The sequence below is a fragment of the Impatiens glandulifera genome, chromosome 3 (assembly GCF_907164915.1).
Source record: "Impatiens glandulifera chromosome 3, dImpGla2.1, whole genome shotgun sequence".
Lineage (NCBI taxonomy): Eukaryota > Viridiplantae > Streptophyta > Magnoliopsida > Ericales > Balsaminaceae > Impatiens > Impatiens glandulifera.
Window position 1 is genome coordinate 47,131,525 of NC_061864.1, and position 23,558 is coordinate 47,155,082.

A 23,558-nucleotide genomic window follows, 5' to 3' on the forward strand; every position below is an offset into this window, starting at 1 on the left:
AGTAGTTCGGGGTTCTTAAATGAGGATGGGCTTTTAAATAATTGTACAAAATTATTTACAAGGGTGTGTACTTATTGCGTTTGTATTCAGATTTGACAAAACCTAAAAATATCAGAGGAGAATGTCAGATTTAAAAATAAATTCCAAACGGGTCCTTATCCAAAACATTGGTTTAGGAAATATCTCGAAAATATAAAAATATCATTTTTTGATCTTTTGAGATTATTTGAAAATGAGTTTGGATTCCAACATTGCAAAAATAATTTTGAATTTTGAAAAGTGGAACCAAATAGGCCTTAGGAATGGAGTCCTAGGGTCTGGGTTCATTTTGACCGATCTAGGCTCGGTGGGGTTTTGATCATGGCTTAGTCATATGGGTCAAGGGACCAAAGAGCTCGGTCCTAGGCTTGGGAGGCTTGGTTGAAGATCGACGAGGCTCGATCCTGGGTCAAGTCTACCGATTTAGGTGCTCGATCCTAAGGTTAGGTAGCAATCGGTCCTAGGTGTAGGGCTAGGGTCAAGTTTACCGGTCCTAGGTGAGGTGAGGACTTGGTCCTAGTGTTAGGTTTATTGGTCCTATGTTAAGTGAAGGCTCGGTCCTAAGGTTAACCTAAACCCGATTTAAGTTAATTAAACATAATCAATTTTAGTATTATTTATTTGAAAATCAGAGTCGCCAAGAAATTTTATGAAAATCAATAAAATGATACGTGTACAAACATATTTGTACCAAAGTTTCTGAAAAGGGTGGTTTGTTGTCTGTTTACGCTCAGGAAAGGGCTTTCACGCTATGTCCTCTACGCCCGCCTAAGGACGTTGTCAAAATCCTTTTAAAATAAACAAAGTATGGCTTATATAAATCTAATTATAACATTCTTTATCTTTAATTAGTAGTTCGGGGTTCCTAAATGAGGATGGGCTTTTAAATAATTGTACAAAATTATTTACAAGGGTGTGTACCTATTGCGTTTGTATTCAGATTTGACAAAACCTAAAAATATCAGAGGAGAATGTCAGATTTAAAAATAAATTCCAAACGGGTCCTTATCCAAAACATTGGTTTAGGAAATATCTCGAAAATATAAAAATATCATTTTTTGATCTTTTGGGATTATTTGAAAATGAGTTTGGATTCCAACATTGCAAAAATAATTTTGGATTTTGAAAAGTGGAACCAAATAGGCCTTAGGAATGGAGTCCTAGGGTCTGGGTTCATTTTGACCGATCTAGGCTCGGTGGGGTTTTGATCATGGCTTAGTCATATGGGTCAAGGGACCAAAGAGCTCGGTCCTAGGCTTGGGAGGCTTGGTTGAAGATCGGCGAGGCTCGATCCTGGGTCAAGTCTACCGATTTAGGTGCTCGATCCTAAGGTTAGGTAGCAATCGGTCCTAGGTGTAGGGCTAGGGTCAAGTTTACCGGTCCTAGGTGAGGTGAGGACTTGGTCCTAGTGTTAGGTTTATTGGTCCTATGTTAAGTGAAGGCTCGGTCCTAAGGTTAGGTTTATTGGTCCTAGTCCTCGGTCTTAATGTTAGAGTGTTCGGTCCTAGCCTTGAGTCCTAATGTTAGAGTGATCGGTCCTAGCTGAAGAACATCAGTCCTACTCCACGATCCTAGCTGAAGAAAACCGATTTTGCTCCACAGTCCTGGCTGAAGAACACCGGTCATGTTTCCACGGTCCTGGTTGAAGAACACCGATCATACTTCAACGGTCTTGGCAGAAAATCACCGGTCCTATTCCCTCGGTCCTAGTAGAAAATCACCAGTCTTGGGTCTGTTTTCTCGGTCCTAGGCTAAAACCTTAGGACCGGGTGTTCTTATTTTGGTCCGAAATTTTAGAAGTTCATAACTTTTGATTGGGATAATGAAATCATGATCTGTAAGCTATAGTAAGTTCATATGATCATGAGGAACAAAAACCCTAACATAAATCGCGATTTTGAAGTCCTTACAAGTATCAATTTTAAAATACCATTTCTAGGTCAAATTTTGGGATATTTTAAATTAGGCCATTTCAAGGTCTGATTTTCTTTCCATTAACTTTGAAATGATGAATATAGTTGATCTAAACCAAAACAGGAACATCATAACATCATTAGAACAATTTTTGAAGATTTAATCAAAATCCAACTTTTTTCAAAAACTCAATTTTATCAAACATAAGTGATGAAATAGTTGCTTAGAATTTATCCTAACATGTTAACAAAGATTTATAACAACTAATTGGATAAACAAATCCAGATTAAAACAAGCACACATAATTTCAAAAATCCAAGTTTTCAAGCTTTTGTTTTTAATTTCAGTTTGATCAAACATGATCAAAACATGATTACGGTTGTTTGAAAATCATTCAAACATGTTTACAAACATAGAAACTAATTGAACCAAAAAATATAATTAAACTCAAGAACATAAGATTTCAAAAAATTCACTTTTCAAGTTTGATTTTCTGAAATTTTTTATTCATATGGATTTGATCCAATTTCTTTCAACATAAAGCATATATATATTGATTCTCAACAAATAAATTCCATAATCAACGTTAAGAACAAGGTCAAACAAGAGAATTTGAAAAAATTCAATATGTTCAATCACAAATGGTGATACAAACGATATGGATGCATTAAACATTGGGAGAACATTCATGGGGTGTGTTGGCAGCTATTCAAGAGCCTAGATTGAAGCTTGGATCGTCGAAACAGGTTTCGACAAAAACCAGTTTGTCGGAATCTTCAAAGCTTGATTTCAGGTGATGAAATTCGATGATTGATAGGTTATTGTTGGATGATTTTGTAGTGGAAGAGTAAGGGGTATTTATAGTAGGGTAATGTCAGTTGAGGAGAGTTAATTTGAGATAGTTTTAACCTCCAACGAGCTTATCCCTAAAATCCTATCCGACAACTGGCAGCCTTATCTACAGCGAGATAAGGCTTGAGGATAAAGGGAAACGTAAGCGCTGACGAGGGGGTCACGTGGCCAAAAAAATTAAGGGATTTGATCGCCTGTGGAGGAAACTAGAACTTCTGGAAGGTTGAACACCAGGGAGGTCGCGATTCCAACGAAGAAGATGAGCTAAACGGCGTTGTTTAGTAACAGGACGCCGAGTTCCGTCTGGTTCCGTTAGCGGTTAGCCTAGTTGACTAACGGGGTTAGTATGTCCCGTTAGTTGATTTAGAGCGGGCGCGTGGCTCTGTTACATCCGGTTGTGTGGGAGCGTCTAGACTGTTGGATGAGATCTGGGCGCTCATTTGATGGTCCAGAATTCTACTGCATAAATTAAACATAATTTCAGCTACACAAGATTAAAATATTTCTGGAATCATAATAACAATTATGATCATATTTTATTCCTTTGGGAATTTTTAGGAGTTTTGGGGTATTTTATTTAATTGTTTTAAGTCACGAATTAAACATAAATCATGAATAAATCATAGTTAAATATTTTATCCTCAAATTATTTTTGAAAATTTTTGAAAATTTTTGAAAATTTTCCTTAATTAAGATTTAATTGTCACAATAATTAATCCTTAATTAAGTTTTAATTCCATCTTAAGTTATTTTGAATATAAAATTCCAAAATACTATTTTAATATTATTAAAAATAATAATAATATTTGAAAATAGGATAAGTCAAATTTTCATGCTTATAGATATAAATTCCTCCCTTCAGTCATTCCGAAATTAAGGAACCAACACATATCCCTTAAATCTAAGAAAATCAAAATCCGCCATTAAGGCTTCAAAGCTTCAGATTTTTTGAATTTTTTGTTTAAGGTCTAAAGGTTGGATCTGAATATCCAGAAAGTTTCCTTAATGATCAAAGAGTGTTCTCCAATCATTGGTAAGGTTTTAATCAACATCTAATTCATATTTATAATTTGAATTTTTATATTTAAAATTGCAGAAACTTGTATGCTTGTTGTTTATGGTGTTTTATGGTGAAATATTGATCATATGATCATTTAGAAACTATCTGGATAAGATAGAACCGATCAATCAATCTTAAAAGCAAAACCCAAATTTAAAATTTTAAAATCCAATAATCAGGTTTGTTGTTGTTGGGTTAATTTTGTTGAATCACAGCCTAGAAAACATCACAAAATGATTGTAATGATATGATGGGCAATTATTTGGATCATGTTTGATCCATCCCGATCAATATTAATCAAATTCAAAATTTTCAAAATAAAATGCAAATTTCGATTTCTTAAATTGGTCAAAACGAACATCAAGTGTTCTTGTATTAGTACCAATCAAGTATATGTGATATAAGGAGGCTATTGAATAACTCCTTTCACTTTAAAACAACTTTAAAATCAAAAACCCAAAATTTGATCACAAATTGATCATCATTTAGGTCGATTGATACCTTGAGATGATGATCAACATGTTCCAGGGAGCTTTATGAAGCCATCCAAGTTCTTGGATCAAAGAATCATAGCTAAAAAATGAATTTTAAAAAAATATCCTTGTGTTCTTGAGGACCGAGGCTTGTTAGAATATGACCGAGACCAAAGACTGACAAAAATAAGCTAGCACCGAGACTTTGGACTTGTGTTCTTTAGTTAAGACCGAGACTTAGGACTAGTATTCTTGAGTTAGGACCGATAAATCCGATCAAGAATTCTCACTTAGGACCGATTAAATTCAGACCTAGGACCAAGAGGTCTAACTTGGGACCGAGACTCCCAAGACTCATAACATAGAACCGAGACTCCCAAGACCTAGGAGCGAAAGGCCTGAGTTTGGGATCGAGACTCTCGAGAGTCGGTTTATATCTATAAGTAAAATGTTATATTTATTTTGATCCATTATTAATATATAATATTTTAAAATTTTATCTTATATTATTTATGTTTGATAAATTATTTATAATTAGTAAAATTTTGAATCATTCAATTGTTTTTGTATGAGTGTTTTAGTTTTGAAAAAATATTGTTAGTATGATATATTTTATTAAATTATGATATACTTAAATATTTTAAATGATTATGATATAAAGAAAATAATAATTTATATTTTTAATTAAATAAAATATAATAAAAAATAAAATTAAGATATTAATACTAGTTTCAATTACAAAATAATATTAATAATTTTTCTCTAATAAATTCAAACATTATCAATGAGAATGTTATAACCCAACACTACAATTCTATTGATCATATTTATTCTCATTATACACTCATATTCTCCTTCACTTATTTGAACCAAACGCTCAATACTGTTTTGGGTTACTTTTATTTGAAGAACAAATAAGGAATTGCATAAATCTCAATAACTCAAGCCTGAATCATTTAACCATCCTTGGAATATTATGGAATTTCAATAGCTAATAATAATAATAATAAATAATGCCCAATAAAAGATGATATACATTTAATTTTCAATTACATAATACAACAAATTATTATTATTTAGACCTCTTTCTTTTTATAATCCACTTAGATAACATCAACTTTCAATTTAAGTTCTATGATTCCAAATCTATTTATGAAATAACTTCACTTTTTCCACCATTAACTTCAACTTTATTTCTTACCATATTAAATCCTGACAAATGAATATGTTTCAAGCATGTAAGCAAATGAATCAAAATATTCCTGTAAATTTGATATTTTACAAAAATAAAAACAATTAAACAAGCTAGTCTCAGGCATGTAAGCAAATGAATCAAAATATTCCACAGTAAATTTGATATTTTACAAAAATACTAACAATTAAACAAGTTAGTCCTCGGTCATTTCTTTTTCATTCTTTATTTGTGGCTAGACCTTAGACGTTTCTAATAATTTAGGTCAGCCAATCCAGAAGAAAGGAATTATAATAGCCATAATAATTTACCAAAAGGGGGTGTTAACAACATTGAATTATTTACAATATTGATGGACAATGTCATCTAGAAGTGTAGAAATTTTATTTTTTTCCTACAAAAGTTGAATTCAAAGATCATAAATAAATCGTTAATTAATTAAATAGAGGGTTGACATGTTAAAATATTGAATATAATTAAAATTGAAAATCATCATCATCACACACACACACAAACACACACAAATAAAAATAAAAATAAAAATTGATTCTAACCATGCCCCCCAATCCACAAACTAAAACATAACATTTTCAATATGATCATTATGAATTATTTGCAACCAACATATTTTTGAACTCTTCAAAATCAAGCACCCCATCCAAATTAGCATCATAAGTTCTGATCATACTATCGCAATCTCCTTCACCACAATGTTCATTCCACATCCCAAGCCTCGACAACACATTTCCCAACTCTTCCGATGTGATCACACCATCTCCATTAACATCGAAAACTCTAAACGCCTTCACAAGATCCTTCTCTTCACTTTCATCAATAATATTACTATCCATCCCCGTTGTGGCATTTTGATTATCAACTTTGTTGACGAGGGTTTCATAGAACAAGACAAAATCGATGAAATCAAGAGATGTTTTTCTCATGAGAGACTCGAGATCATTGTGGGTAAATGATATCTCGATGCCTACTTGTAGGATTTGGGAGAGTTCGATACTACTTACGTAGCCATCTTGGTTTTTGTCTAGTCTCTCAAATATTCGTTGCAAATCATTGGTGCTGAGACTAGACATATCCTTATTTTTTTGGGGTATGAGCTAGAAATGTTTAATCTTGCACAAAATTGAGAAAATTGAAGGGGAATGTATTTATACATGATCATATGGGACTTGGGAGAGAGAAAAGAGAAGACCAAGTTTAGAGAAGACTTGTTTTTTGTTGTCATGTAAACCACGCATATACTTGTTTAATCTTGTGGTGTATTCCAATTCAACGTACCAATTAGTGCTGCAAGTTAAATAAATTTCAATTCATTATTTTATTTGTTTATAAGGATATAGATAGCAACAAAGCATAAATTAACTTAATGTAAACAAATATATATTTGGAGAGTGCAAAATATACATAATATTTATCTTCAAATTACTAAAATACTAATTTTTTATAAATTTTTTTTTTTTTTTTTGTATATATACATACAAACAAAAAAGTTGTACTAAGTAATAAAAAAATTACTTTGTTTTGCTAGACACTACATAGATATCTAGGTATGCATACATAAATTTTATCATAATATCTCATATTTACTTTCTTTTCTTTTTTTTTTCATTATCTAATCATTCAATTTATTTATTAAAATAACATAAAATTTAAATATAAAAAAAGATTATAGTAATTCATGGAATTAAAAATCCAAAAAAATATCCTATTTATCAAATAATATTAATTAAAAAAACAATAAAAATTCAAAATAACCCAATATCAAACAAGCCCTAAGGATTGAGAATACACCTTTTTGTATTTAATAATTAGACCTTTTATTATTTTAAAAGTCAAAGTTTTAAGGGGTTTAGACTTGATTAATTTGTTAAGATTTTAATTAATCTACAAAATTTGATTGATGACAAATGGGCAGATATTGGAGATTCATTCTTAGTCTTGGCTTCTCCTTAATATTCATTTGATTATTTTTTATGCTGTAATTAACAATTGCTCAATTAAATATCCTAACTTAAAAAAGTTTGTTCGACGTCATTATGACTCTGTAATGACGTCATCATCCATATACTTTGAGTAGGGTGATATTGAGGTTAATTTGATCCGGAAAGAGTTTAATTTGATCCTAATGATTAGAAAAGTATATGGATGTCTGAAATGGGACGGAATACAATTAGATATATACGTCGAAATCCGATCGACTAATAAAATAAAAATTAGGTTCGGAGATGTATATTTCACTACACATAGATGCCATTACCCTACCTAATTAAACTTGTCCAAAGTTTATTAAAAAATTATTTTCATTAGTTTCAATGTAAGGTAGCCAACCTAATGGAATAAAGGCTTCATTAAAATTATCCCAAAATTTATTGAGCTTAATTCTAATAAAATTAATATCTATTCTATTAATTGTAATTCTATAAAAAAATTACAATTATTTTCATTAAGTTCAATATAAGGTACCCAAACTAATGGAATACGGATTCAAATGTGAACTAATTTGTATGACAGGCTAGGGCTGCACAACACAGCACAGCGGCACGATAGATACATCCACGACACAGTCGGCATAGGCGACACGATATTATCTTGAGTTGGAAGTCATAAAATCGGCGCCGAAATCAGCATTGATCAAAGGAAATGCGATCGGTACAGGCAGCATGACACGATCTTTTGGATGCTTTTTGGGGAAATGTTGGTTGTCGTCTGCTGTGTAGTTTGCTCCTCAATCATGCTAGTCTGGGTTGGGTGGTTTTTGTTGACTCCTCTATTGTCATCTGTTGCAGATTACTATTATTGATTTCTATTGCAGGTCTGAATTGTTGTTGGTTGCTAAGGCATTTGGTTGTCTTCTGCGCAGGTTGAGCCACGATGAGCCTACGCTCGACTAGCCTCCTCAACTGACCTAAAAGCACAAAAAAAATAAAGGGAGTCTAGAGAAATTGTCTGAAAGGGCTGCCACTTCTTCTAGTTGTTCGACCAGTCACAACGCTGCTAATGACGTTGTCTTCAATCCAATTGTTGCATCGACCAGTCAAATTACTGGTCTATCAACCGGTCGTGCCCGTCTCCCAATCGGCCATGACTCCCCTCCCCTAACCGGTCATGTAGCCTCCACCCTGACCGGCCTAGCTGTTGTCAACCCAACCAGCAGTGCTACTCTTTCGACAAACCATGTCACTACCACCCTGACCAGTCACGATGCTGTTTTTCTAGTTCACCTTAGACACTACGGTATGTCACGACATCCCCACCATGACCGCTCAAATCCCCGATAAGTTGTAGACCATGGGACGAAATGAAATCGCAAATTTTGCGGGCATTCAGAACTAAATTCTCAACTCCCTCGTCCAGTTCCAAAGGCATGAACTTTTCATGACCAATGAAAAAAGCGAGCAAATCATTTGCCAATTCAAAATCCGATTCGAGCAAGATTGAAACTCATTCGACAAAGCCGAATACGAGGAAATTGTTCTGTGGTCGGTTAGTGTCATGAGAGAGTTCTATAAGTGGCCCAAAACCTATGCCTACAATACATAAACAAACGCAAACCGAACATGGCAAACCAACAAGGTTTGGGGTAAAAACGGGATAGTTAATAGAGGCAAGTTCAATGTGGATCCTAGCCTAAAAATTAAAACGCTCGAACACCTGCTCCAAATCAAACTCCCCTTGGAAATTGAAAAGGGATGCATCGTAGATTGGAAGCGAGTTATCATTGGTCACTTCATGGGCACCCACAAGGCCCCATTCCGAGCAATCAAGGCCGCCCTTTTCCGACAATAGAGCATAAAGAGACTCAAAATAATCAACGACTTTGGTTATTTCTTTCTCACTTTTGGCACAAAGCCCGAAGCCCAAGCCATTGCCAACTCAGATTTCACATTCATGTTCAGCTTATGTTTCAAGCTCATCAAATGGAATGAAGAAATGGACATCAATAGTAAAGCGGCACAATCCGAACAAATGTGGGTGAGACTGAGATACATCCTACCACACCTTTGTAATGCCAAAGCACTTGTTTACCTCGCCGGACTCATTGGAAAGTCGCTTAAGCTCGATCCCGACTTTGACTCGTTTGAACGGGTCACGTTTACCCGCATTTGCATTGAGATCAACTCAACGAGTACAAAACTGGAAAAATTTGAGCTAAGATGTCGGAATGGAAACATGGCAGTCATTGAGGTAATGTACGAGCAGCCGGAAAAAGAGGACGGGGAAAAGAAAAAGAAGCTCGTGGTCACCCCCGAACAAGAGAATGTCAAAGTGGTTAAGAAATCCTATATCGAAATCCTCAAAGCAAATAAAAGCCACAACGAATACGTGAACGAGAACCAAACTAATCCCGATCTCACCGAGCCTGAAACCGAGGCCCTTTTCCCACTTATTAGGTTCAGAAAGTCTGGTATTGACGTGGATGATAGCGAAAGCCAAAGAATCTCGAAAACTATGAGCTCTGAAACCAAAGAAAGTCGCAACGTTGTCAAAAAACTACCTTAAGGAAACAACTCATACGCTCAACTCCAAACTTAAGCCCAAAAGGAAAAAAGTGACAAGAGAAGCTAGCGATGACGAAGAAGTCGGAACTCTATCCAGAAATATATCCCAAAAAGATATAAGGGTGACAAGAAAGAAGGAAAGAAAGAACAAGGGAAAAAATAAGAGAGACGAGTCTGAGGAAATCAACCCCTATCGTCTTGTTTTAGTTGATTGATTACTAGTTTTATTCATTATTCAACTTTGATTTCATGTCCGTGTGCATTTGTTAGGCCAAATGTGGATTTCTCATGGCCATCGTGTGTTGATTATGAGCAAATTGTTGTAAGCTTAATTTCAACTCTTATACTCCTTTTACCATTTTCGGGTCTTTTTAATTAATGACGCAAGTCAATTCTCAAAAAAAAAATTAATGGAATAAAAAAGCTTCATTAAAACTATTCGTTCATCATGCGACAAGTTCCGTTCACCTAATTAAATACTTATTCCGCGGGGATTAGTCGTACTCCAAAAAAGATGCGGAACCAGCGTTCTAAAAAAAAAAAATTCGATTATCTTACATTAAAAACATAACTTAGTTATAAAAAAAATAATTCATATTTTTATTTGAATATATTAAACATTGAATTCTCTATTATCACCTTTTATTTGTTATGTACTTTAGCTTAACAAATGGTTTTTATTATCTTATTTTGATTCATTTGTAGAATTGTGAACGGAGAAATGTATTCCTCTTTATTTATGTTTTCTATTGAATGGTTATCTTTACATTCATATTTTTATTTATTTGTAACATATATTATTTTAGAGAAATGATTTGGGAGATATTAGAGAAAGAGAAGTTGAGTGTGAATGACGTGGCGCAATTTGATTCGCTCAAAAAATAACAAATTTTCTCTCTCTACTCATTCTTTATCATTTTTTCAGTTAGTGATGTGGTGATATGTCATTCCCTCCCTCATTTTCTCTCCCAAATATGAAACATCCCCTATTTTCTCTTCCAAATTTTCTCACTTAATATACAAATATGAAATAATTTATTTATTTTAATATATTAGTTGCAAATAATATTGTGACAGTGATGGGTGGATGACTGACTTGTATAAAAACAGTTATTTGTGATGGAAATTAATTCAAATCTTCAAAGTCTTTTGACAAGATAGAAGAGAGAATAATCAAATATGCCTCCTCTTGAATTTAAGTGCCCCTTCCTTGTTACTTCATTCATTGACCACCCCCTCTTTAGAATACAATAATTAATCTCAAAATCATTTTTATTCAATTTCTTATACAAATTGAGAATTGGACCATCTTTTATTCAATTTCCTCCATATACTCATAGATAATACATAATATATCTACATATAGCCAAACCAAAGCAATGTTACAAGTTTCAGTTTAGAATTAGACTATTTAGGCAAAGCTTGATTCGCGACTACACCTTCCTTTCAAGTAGTCCTCTATGGACACGAAGTTTTGCTCCATGCTACTCATTGATAGAGAATCATCTTCCCCGTCTTGAAAAACAAGATTAAGGTGGGACTGTAGTTTGGAACGGTTAAATTCTTCTTCTTCTTCGCCTTCTCTCCTTTCTTCACAACCATTCATTTCAATTATCTCATCAATATCGCCCTCTTCCTCAAGAAGAAGCTTTAACACCTTCTCAGAAACAAAGAACGAAAGAAAAAAAAAACTCAGAACCTGTTGAAAGACAAACAAATATCGCATAAGGAAGCTCAAACTCACCCTATCCATACAGGGCCGAGCTCCAGGTGCTCGTCTTATACATAGAGAAGCAGCCAAAACCATCCTTTTCATTTGATCAAAATCATAATCACTACCCAATCTTGGATCCACCAACTCAGAAATCTTCCCATCATTCAGAATCCTTTCTGCCTGCCAAAATACATCACCAAATATTAGATTCACAAACACAAAACTATATAATAAAAGCTTAAGAAAATGACCAGGAGCTTGTTTTGATATTGGGTTATTTAGAAAGAAAAACTTTATCTCATCAATTGTTCTTTCAATCATAAATAAATATACCTATACTTCATTTGTCTTATGAATTTAAATTTTAAATAAAAAAACATTTAGTAATTTATCCAAATAATCTAAAAAACATACTTTTTCATCGAGATGATTGAAGTGCTAGCTTCATAAGGGAATAAACAAAAACGATTTTGATTTCATAACCTTCAAATAAACACACATCAGGAGCTTGATTGATGTAGGTTTTGTTTTCAAAAACCCATTTTTGGGAAGGGTGAGGAATCTTGTTTAGTTAAATTATTTGATTTAAATAACTAAAATAACCTTTGAATTTAATTAAAACATAAAGTAAGGAATTTGTAGGCTCCAATCAGCCATACCCACAAAACCAGAATATCTTGTCCCTTTGGAAGATCACTGTTTATAGGCTTTCTTCCCGAAACAAGTTCAAGAAGTACAACGCCAAAAGCATACACATCGATCTTCTCATTAACTTTTCCATACATGAAATATTCAGGTGCCAGATATCTGCAACAAAAACAGAAAAAAAAAATCTTTATTTTCCATATGGATTCGACGTGAGAAGTATTAGCTGATGCGACTAACCCGAAGGTCCCTGCAACATCAGAGCAATCCATATCGGATGACATTATCGATGACCATTTAGCAAGTCCAAAATCAGATAACTGAAAATTTTAAAGCAATTGGAACAAGATTAGCATAAAAGTAAGCCAATATGTAGCCGGAAAAGATGGTCAAGTCAAAACCTGTGGCTCGAAATCATTGGACAGTAGAATATTAGACGACTTCACATCTCTGTGAATCATCGGTTTCTCTATTTCAATGTGTAGATAAGCCAATGCCTCAGCAATCCCCAAAGCCACCTTATATCTTTCTTTCCAACCAAATCCTAAACTAGCCTTATCATCGCCTGGTTTGAACAAATACCACAAAAAAATGACAATTTCAATAGAATGAAAGATAAAAAAAAGGGGGTATTATAAAGTTTAATTCCATACTGTGAAGATTCTCCTCGAGGTTTCCTCTGGGTAAGAAATCATACACCAGGAGAAGATTAGTATCCTCCAGACAAAATCCAGAAAGCAATATGATATTCTTGTGATTCAAGGCTGTTATCATCTCAATTTCTAATCTGAACTCTTTTATTGCATCTTCAAATGGATTCAACATCTTCACAGCAACTTCCTTTCCATCGAGAAGGGAACCCCTATAAACGCGGCTGCTACCACCCGTACCAATCAAGTTCTCTGTAATTAGAAAGATTAGCTCATCTACCCATCTGATAATTGCATAATATTAATGAATCTATCAAAATTCAAACAACCTGGCATGAAATTTGATGTCGCCTGCTGCAATTCTTGATATGTAAATAATCTGCATACAGACGAATATTTCTCAAGAAAACCCTCCAATTCTTCTGGTAAGCCGCTGAAACTGGGGCAAGGGGATGATTGTAAAGTTAAGCATTCAGATCTAGAGGGAACAACTAAGGAACCATTTCTCTCGTCGAATTCAAAATTTTCATTTGATGAGCAATGCCGAAAGGGTGAGTCTAACCCCCATTGAAACCCTGAAAACTCCTCATCACAAAACTCCTTCGATTGGGGATGCAGATTTTTGGGAAATTGAGGATATGTTGAACATATGACACAGTTACTTTTCTGGGTACTACTTTGAACATTTTCTTTTGTTGGTTTAGTCTGATTCAAACCAAGCAATACCGTTCTGTTATGATCATCTTCTTCTGTAATGAACATTCTAGAAATGGGAGATTTACAAGATTCTCTTTTGAAGACAATCTTTCCATTGTCAACCGCAATTATGGAGCAATTTTTTGACAGTTTTCTAGCACAGTACTTTGCCACAGATTTTGATGATCGAATTGTGTGGTGGGTTTGAGCTATTCCCACAACAACGTCTGTTGCTAAGTATGATATTGCTTCACGAACAAGGACTTTTTGGATTGATGAACCTCTGCAAATCTTAAGCTTGAGATCAACCTACACAGATCAACCAACTAATAAACATTAAACCAGACCAACGATTTCAAAATTAAGATCAAAGAAACAAGTGTTAAGACAAGCCTGTTTCAACTCGCAGAAACCTTCATAAACAGCAAGAACAGTATCAAACCCTTCAACCATTGACATAAGCGATGATTTCCCATCTCGATCAACTATACAGCCAAAATCATAACTATGAACAAAATAAGAAACCTGAAAATTCCCAACTTCAATCTAAAATTTTAACAAATACAAACTCAACTCACCCTTGTTGTTCAAAACATGAATAGCAATCACACGATCACCAGTTCCAGCTACCTTAACTAGAGCCCAGTTCAAAAGCTCTTTACTTTGAGAATCCAACTTAACACCCACCACCACAGTCCGGCCTACTCGTTCCATTTCCCCACATTCTCCGGTGCGCCCGTTCTGGGTCATTTTTGCAGCAAAGACTTTCTCTTTAGTGGATAAGATTCCGGCGGCCGATGAAAAGCATTCTGGAGATTGAGAAGATATAAAGACGATTTCAAAGGGTGCTTGAAAGGTATCCTCCTCCGTCCATTTCGTACATTTGTTTTCTTATTTACTCCGGCCTGCCTTCGCCTACCAGACGCAAAGACGCAAGATGGCGATTGCGATTGCGATTGCGATGGCGAGAGAAAGGAGAGATATGTGAGAACATTCCTCTGTACTTTTCTGTATAATAATATAGTTATAAAATAAATCATTTAAATATGTAGATTTTAAAGGATTTTTTCTTTAAGGAAATTAATTTTTTTAGAGTGAATCTTTATTCAATATTAAATCAAATATTTAGTAATATTCAATTACTACTTTTAGCTCTTCTAACAAATCATTCCTTTTCATAAGGAGATTTATAGAATCTAGTAATTCCATAAGTTATTCAACTTCTTAATATTGTTTGGATAAAATTTACTTTAAGAAAATAATAATAATTAGGAGTGTCTAATATTTAGTCACAAATCAAATATTCGGTTCCGAATTCAAATTCATCGAATAAATCGAATTTTATTTTCGATTTTCAAATCAAATTTTAACCAAATTTGAATTCAAATAAGGTTTTTAATTTGATTTTCAAGTTAGGTTTTCAACTAGAAAATTAAAATGAAAATCAAATTTATTATTTATTTTATTAGATAAATTAAATAGTTATATATTTATTAAATTTGAACAAGTAATATTATATTATTTTATATTTAATTATTTATAAATAAATTATATAATATATTTTAATATATTATAAAATTGAAACAATCTATATTTTGGTGATGTAATAAACTATGTTTATATTATTTTTTAATGATTTGAATTTTGATGGATAAGATTTTAAATAGGAGTGTTATGATATAATAATTTATATAATTTATTTTGTATGTTAAATTTTTGGAAAAAAAACTCATTTAGATGTATACTTATACAAATAATTCTGTTAGACATTTAAACTAATAAAAGTTCATCTAAATTTCGGTACTATTAAAAATTAACTCAGGGTTAGTAATATTATAACTGTTTTTTAAAAATTTAATATTTATCAATTAAATATTTATTTTTTCTCTTCTTTTTTATTAATTAATTAATTTATTTATTTCTTTTTACTATTTTTTCTTTTCTTTTATCTATTAGTTTTTTATTAATTAATTAATATATTCACCTCTTTTTCTTATGCTTTTATAAATTAACTAATTAAATATTATAATAAATATTAAACTATTTTATCTATATTATAATATTCAAGTATTCCTCAAAATATTCCTGAAATTAATAGACTAAATAATTTTAAAATAATCTATATTAATATAATAAGAAACAAAATAGTCAAAATAAATTTAAAAAAAAATAATAAAATAACAAAAAAAGAAAAAATAAAATGAGTTAATTAATTTATATAAAAAAAAATAGACAAAAAAAATAGTAAAAAGAAATAAATTAATTAATTAATAAATAAAAAAATGAAAGAGAAAAATGAATATTAAATTAATAAATATTAAATTTAAAAAAAAAATAAACATGATTACTAATGGAGACTAAATGAACCAATTTTTAATAAAATTTGTTAAAATGAACTTTTATTAATTCATTCGTATAAATAAACTTTTTTTATAATTTTTTTAGTGAATTTTTTTTATAATATTTAACTTAATTAAATTGTCTAAATAGTTTATAAGGTTGATTTATAGTATAGAATATTTAAGAATAAATCAATTATATCATTTTATTTAAAGCTAAACATGAAGCCAAGTCAAAGATACTCCTACAATATTTTAGACATTTTTGGATATAATTTGCATTTATATCTTGGACCATACAAATATATATATTAAAAGGATTATATTTTAAAATTGCTGCTCACTTTTGATCTTAGAATCCCAAGTTCCAATGGGTTACACTTACACAACAACTTTTCTTTAATTTCTTCCTTACCAGTTTTATATTACTTCTTTTTATAAATACATAAAAAAAATAACCAACCACTCTCATGCATTCATAGGATCCGTTGAACTTTAGAACAATTGCTTAGGATCTAATGTTTGAAATTAAGTACAATTAGTTATAGTTTAATGCCCCACATCATTGACAAATTTATTGCAAGGAAAAAAGCACTCCAATTAATTGTAATCTTAGCATTAAATCGATTTTTTTAATAGAAAAATTCAAACATAAAATATTTAATCTAATAATAAATGTCAAATTATATTAACAATTTATAAAATGAATTTTTTAATTGGAAAAATTCAACGATTATGCAAACGCTGGAGGGGGACTCCAAAAGAATTTATAGAGGTAATAGAATAAGTCGAATGAACCAATGTCGAAAAAATCTATGTAAAAATGGTTGGTAGGTAGAACCGAAAAATGTCATGTTAAATGATAATTGACCATCTATATTAAATAAAAAGATCATTTATCTATAATAAAACTAATAAAAAAAAAACGTACAAATCATTAAATAATACTCTTCATATGGAATTTTTTTTTTTAAGAACTATTTAAACATATGAAAAACAAATTCAGATCCAATCACTCCAACTCCTTTGCTACTAAGAAAGAGATGAATAGAGACTAAAAAAAATCACCGACACAATTATAGAGTATGATCAACCAACGATGCACCAACAATTGAAAATATTATTTAAAATACAAATATTCGAAATTAAAATTCGATTCGATAAAAAAACATAACAATAACTCAAATTATAATGATAATAAAAACTCTAAGAAGGAGATCTAGTATATAATAATGATTGATTTATATTTTATAATTTGGTTAACTAGTGGTTTAATTTGAAATTAATATAATATTATTACTTGCCAATAGCCATTTAACTATTAAGTCTATAATTAAATATTCATTAATGAAGTGTATGAACTTTAAATATTAATCTCTTCTTAAGGAAGTAACTTTAATTTTTAAGATGCTAACTAACTTCAAGTCTAATTAAATAAACTAAACTTTTTTAATTAGAAGCAAATTCTCATAATTTATTTTAGTTTCCTTTGTGCCTAAAGAGAGAGAGATGAGAAGTTAATATGAGAAAGTCAATCATTACAATGATTTTTGTAAGTAAAATAAACTTTACATTCATTTGGTGGTGCATTATTATAACTAATCATATTGTTACCAAATAGAAGCAACAAAAACCAACATTACATGACATTGAACCATTAGAAGATCTATTTGGTGAAATAAATACTCACAAGTTAAAAAAAGCTTTCTCCCCAAGTCCCCATGCACAATACCAAGAAGCTATAGTATGAAAAAAAGTTTGAAACATATATCTTGCTTCTTTCCTATTTAGACAATAAAGATATGCAAATTATATATCATAATTGAAAATAATCATATATTAAATAACTTATCAAATTGGTTTTATTATATCAATATCATTCTAACTATAAAATCATTTAGTTTATTAATTAAATTATTAATATTTTATTTTTATTAAATTCAAATTTTAAATACAAATTAACATTTTAATAATTAAAAATTCAATAATATATATATATATATATATATATATATATATTATCAAATAAAGTTTTTTTTGAACAAAACCCAAAAAAATCAAAATCAAACAAGCTCTAAGTGATCATTTGTAGTGATTATTTTTGGATTTTTATTCAAAACTAATATAATATTCATCCTATTTTTTCATCACCAAAAATATATTATTTTACTTTTATAAAATTAAAATTTTAAATACAAAATGACATTATAATAATTCAACTATTAAATATGTTTTTTCATCCAACAAAATTTAAGGAAAAAACTCAATAAAAATTCCCCAAATAATCAACATTAAACAATCCCTAAGTGACATGGTCCATGGATAGATATTAGTATTTGTTAACCAGTTCTTTGTTTAGTTAATTGTATAGAAAAAATGATTATTCATTAAAAAATATGTAACCTAGCTAAAACTTAAGTATGGATGGTTTGTTGGTTATATATGTGAATAACCAACAAACAAATTGTTTACTACTAATATATATATGTGAATAAGTAGAACATGGTGCTTGTTGGTTATACAAATATGTGAAAATTTTGTTTTAGTATTCACATATTTATTTTATATTAATATATATTTAGACAATATTTTTCTATCCTTGTAATAGAATTCCTTCATCTTAAATCTCCTGATCAATCCCCATGTGTAATGTCTTAACATTATTAGGCTGTAACATTTAAAAAAAATCAAAATAAACTTCAAATGTACCCAAATATGCTCCAACATTGGAAGAAAACATTGCTAATATATATGGACGCAATTTCAGGATGCAGAATCTACCGTTCAACAATACTTAATTCTATACTTAATTCTGATCTCCTCTTCTAGCTTAATAACAATAAGAGGTGGATACTAATCCTAAGTTCTTGGGTTCAAACTCGTCATGCGGCAAATTCTGCATCTGATTAAATGGTTAAATGTGTTTGCGGACTATATACTTAATTTATTGTCTCATTTTTTACAATAAGAGGTGGATACTAACCCTAAGTTCTTGGGTTCGAGTCCGTCAGATGACAAGTTCTGCGCTTGGTTAAATTTGTTTGCGGAATATATATTTAATTCGTTGTCCCATTTTTCAAAAAAAAATAAAAATCTCTCAAGTCTGTAGAATTTGTAGAATAGTTTGATCAATAAATAGACAGAAATAATTTGAGAGAGGAGATTAAAATAGTTTCATTTTCTTCATATCTCATTTAATAACCAGCACAAGAACCCCCAAAAAAAGATAGAAAAGAGGGCAGAAATTCTGAATTAATCAAATTCAATCAGTTATATATATTTCTCAAGGTCTGGAATCTCTGAATTTCTTAATCAACAGAAGGTGAGAATCCGAGGGAATTGTGAAGCAGATTCGGAATGAGAGGACTAATCATCTTATTAAGACTGTTATTCACTCTTAAAATTTGAACCTATTTATTTGTTTGGATTTAAAAAAAATATATTTAAAATATTGTTAGATAAAAAAAACTTAAAATTTATTAATATATATGATTAAATATTTACAAAATAAATAAAATATACTTTAGTTAATAAATTAAATTATTTGATTAAGTGGAGATTAAATAAAATAATATTTGACTATGATTGAATTTAAACCAAAAAAAAAAATATATCTAACATTTTCAGCATAAATTAAAAAAAATCGCTTTCACAACATAACATATTGTAACTTTTTTAAATATAAACTAAGGCCTAAAGCTAAAAAGATAGACACAAATGTATAGACTTCAATTTCATTTTCCTTTTCTATCTCATTTATTTTAATCTATACTTCATTTTCCTAATAAAAAATAACAAATATGTAATAAAAAAATACTCATTTTCAAATAAGGCTTTATTTTTATTTTTTATTTTACACTTCAGATAGTTTGATTTTAGTTTATTTATGAGATTTTTTTATTCAAAATTTATATATCATATCATATTTTATTTAATCATCTAATAATTTAATTATGAATTAAATTTTGCTTTTATAAAATTAAAAATATTATAATAATATAAACAATTACAAATTAAAATAATTTTTTTTATTATATAATTGTTTTTCAAAAAAAATAAACGGCCTCCTCCAAATAACAAACATCATAATTTACTTTTTATTAAATATTTTATTTTTTATTAAATAATTCATTTCAAAAAAAATAATAAACCGTTGTTCAAATAACTTAAATCATAATAATAACAAAAATAAAAATATGTTTTTTTCAATTTAAGAAAAAGTTGACACCACATTTCATTGGAATCCGACTTTAACTAAGTTTAATATAATCTTTTCCGTTACATTTTAAAATAATGTCACATTAATCTTATTTATTCTCTTGCATTTAAGTGAGATTAAATTTTTTTAGCCACAATTTCAGTATAAGAGAGGTATGAACATCATTTGACCATTATTAATCTCACATACAATATTAGGTGATATTCAAATATAAGATCTCCACATGTCTAATTTCAAAAATATTATCTATTTTGAGCTCAATCAAGTTGCAATTAATATAATATATTCACACTTTGGGATTTGGTCAGATATGAAATGCTAGAATATAGATATAGGGTAGGGTGGGCTTACCATTACTCCAATAATTGTTTTGTCATTTTAAATATCCATATTTTCACTCACTCTTAGATGGTGTTAGAAATAGAAAAGTACAAATAATTGGAAGTTAGTTTTGTATCTTTTACATCCAACTTCAATTACCATGTAACATGTATTTATGATTCTTTCATTAGACCATTCTTGATTTTCCATCAATGTTTTAATGCTTAATCTAGTGTAATACAATTCATTTGAAATTATATTTTCATCCATATGTGTTTATCATGTCGTGTTCTATTAATTACTCAAAATAGCAGACCAAATGTTTTCATTCTATTAGTTCAATCCATAAAATGCATGAGTTTTTTCAACTTCTAATTCAATAATAATGTATTTTGGACAACTTTTATTAGAGTTATAAATAAACCAAATATTTGATCAAACAAGGGGAATTCATCTTGTTATGTGATTTTTTGTATAGTAATGTTATGTCTCATGATATTAAGCAATTTGATATTATTTATAGGGGTATATGAGAAGATACAAGACACAATACACTTAAATCTAAAAATGTCACTCAAATATTTACTAAACTGAAAGGGGGCAGAGAAATGGTTTTCGGATGAATTTTCAAATTAGGTGTTTGTAGGACAAAAGAATATTATTGGTGGGTACCTGTTGTTTGGACACCCGGTCTAATATAATACTCATGTTTGTTTATTGGACCCGGTTCAATCGTCGTTTTTTATAACGACTCAATTGCCGAAATTCATGACATGTTCATATTGTACGGTTTGAAAAATCTGAAATTTTGAGTATAATATTGTTGTTTGCAAATATGTGCAGAAGATGCTCAAAAGAGGAAAAACCGAAGAAATGAGTCAAACTAACGAGACAACTCGCCAACCGACGAGTAAACCCGGGTCAAAGAAGGGTCAAATGCAAGTCAACTAGTGGTGGAAAGAGTTTGACCGACCTTTTGAAGGTTTTTAATTTGAAAAAAAGTGGGATTATTTGAAAAAGAGGAATTTGCACCTTTGAAGTCCCTTCAAGCTCCAAATGAATTCAAAACTTCACAAATTTATTCCGACTTCAATACTCAATGGAATTTGATCATTTTGGATGTCTTGAAAAGATAAATGAGTTCTTTAGATGACTGTTCATCCGATTGTGTCCCCAAGATAGTGTTGAGAAAAGATCTAATCTAAACACGTGATAAAAGAAGATATAAAGATAAAGTGGTAAAGAACAATAAAGAACACATGATATAACGAGGTTCGACCAACAATGTCTACATCCTCAGGGAGTCGTCAGTTCTATTGATTTTCAATGGAGTAATGGTCCGAGTAGCCCTATGTTACAATGTGTCTATTTATAGGAGTACATCAAAAGCAAAAGACTAAACTACTACTCCTAATCCCAATAAAGGCTTAAAGCCCATTACAATATATAAACTCTAATAAAATATGAGCCCAAAACCCAACAATCTCCACCTTGGGCGAATACTGCACTTATTGAGAAGTGATGAATAAATTACAAATTCAACAATTTCCACCTTGACGAATTTCACATCCCTTAGGAAATACACGAGTCGTACCCATCAATCTGCACCATGACTAAAGTCAAGCCATCAAAAAAATAAGTGGGTTTAACACTTCAATCTTCACTTTTGCTCGAGCCATTATCAGATAACTTTTCGTACCTCTACTTCCACTCAAGTGCCCTTAAAAGAATAACAATCTCCACCATCACGTATATCGCGCCATCAAAATGTTATGAGCCACACATCATTCTTCATTGCTCGAGTTATTCACGAGATAAATTATTATACCTCCACTTCTGCTCAAAAGCCCTTAGAAGATAAAATCGTAGAGTTCATAACACCAAGTGAATTTGGGCAACCACGTTATTTCAACGACGAGAGACATTCAACAACTCTTCCCAATCTTTGTTCATACTCGTTGACATATGCGGAAACTAGAATTAACAATTCTTTATTATGTCAAAATAATCTTTACAATTGTTTGCCACAAACTGAGTGTCTTATTTTTCAAGTCCAACAATTGACTAAAACCAAAAATATTGAATAGACCCAAGACAAACTTTTATCGTCTACTTTTTCAAAATTAGATATCTATCGAAAACTGAGGATACCCAAAACAAACTTCCATCGTCTACTTCCTCAAAATAAGATATCGATTGAAAACGAGAAGACCCAAAATGAACTTTTATCGTCTACTTCATAACAAATAAATTAGGCTATCACGACATCTCTTTTCTCTAGCTCAAGATCTGGAAAAGTATTTGTCACCCATATTGCCTTGAACGTTGCATACTCAACCAACTTGAACAAATTAACTTACAATCCGCTAGTTTCTTGAATCCCAAAACGCCTAGCAATCCAAGAATATTATTTCAAAATTCACTATCTCTCTTCAATTGTCTTCACCAATGCTTCAAATGATCATCCATAGTTTCTTTGAAAGAAATCAAATATCCTTCCATTTGAATTGATCGAACCTCTCATCTAGCCCATTTTTCATGACTAGGAATCCCATGCAAGGTCTCAATCATCTCAATCATCTAATCTATGATCCACAATGTATAGACAATTAAGATAGAACAAAAGAAGTAACAAAATCATCACCTTCAAATTATTGAGTTTCCCATCTAGATCTTTTTTCATGACTAGAAATCTCACTCAAGGTTTTATTTATCTTCTCACATTAGAAGACAATTCAATAATTTCTTCTTGGTTCGTTTGAAAGTTACTCTCAAGATGTCTCCACCTCAACTTATAAGTGTCTTTTACTTGTCTTTATATTCCCAGTCTTTCATTCATATTATGTGTTAACTGGATTTGTGTCAATTCTTAATCACCCGCCAACTCAATGCAATCTTGTAATTTGGCCCGAAGGATTGCCCTATCAACA

At 30.8% G+C, this 23,558-nt stretch overlaps 2 protein-coding genes across 2 annotated transcripts; both read right to left on the reverse strand.

Annotated features, from left to right (window-relative positions):
* Window positions 1-6,102: 6,102 nt before the first annotated feature.
* On the reverse strand, window positions 6,103-6,625 carry LOC124928579 (probable calcium-binding protein CML44). Its single transcript, XM_047468816.1, has one exon. It carries the CDS (start codon window positions 6,616-6,618, stop codon window positions 6,133-6,135), a length of 486 nt encoding a protein of 161 aa, XP_047324772.1. The 5' UTR covers window positions 6,619-6,625; the 3' UTR covers window positions 6,103-6,132.
* Window positions 6,626-11,337: 4,712 nt separating this feature from the next.
* LOC124932419 (protein kinase STUNTED-like) lies at window positions 11,338-14,724 on the reverse strand. Its single transcript, XM_047473043.1, has 9 exons — window positions 14,328-14,724; window positions 14,143-14,234; window positions 13,383-14,058; window positions 13,057-13,305; window positions 12,805-12,968; window positions 12,644-12,723; window positions 12,418-12,565; window positions 11,789-11,938; window positions 11,338-11,701 (listed from the first exon to the last, which is right to left on the reverse strand). Exons 1-9 carry the CDS (start codon window positions 14,497-14,499, stop codon window positions 11,456-11,458), a joined length of 1,977 nt encoding a protein of 658 aa, XP_047328999.1. The 5' UTR covers window positions 14,500-14,724; the 3' UTR covers window positions 11,338-11,455.
* Between the last annotated feature and the right edge of the window lie 8,834 nt (window positions 14,725-23,558).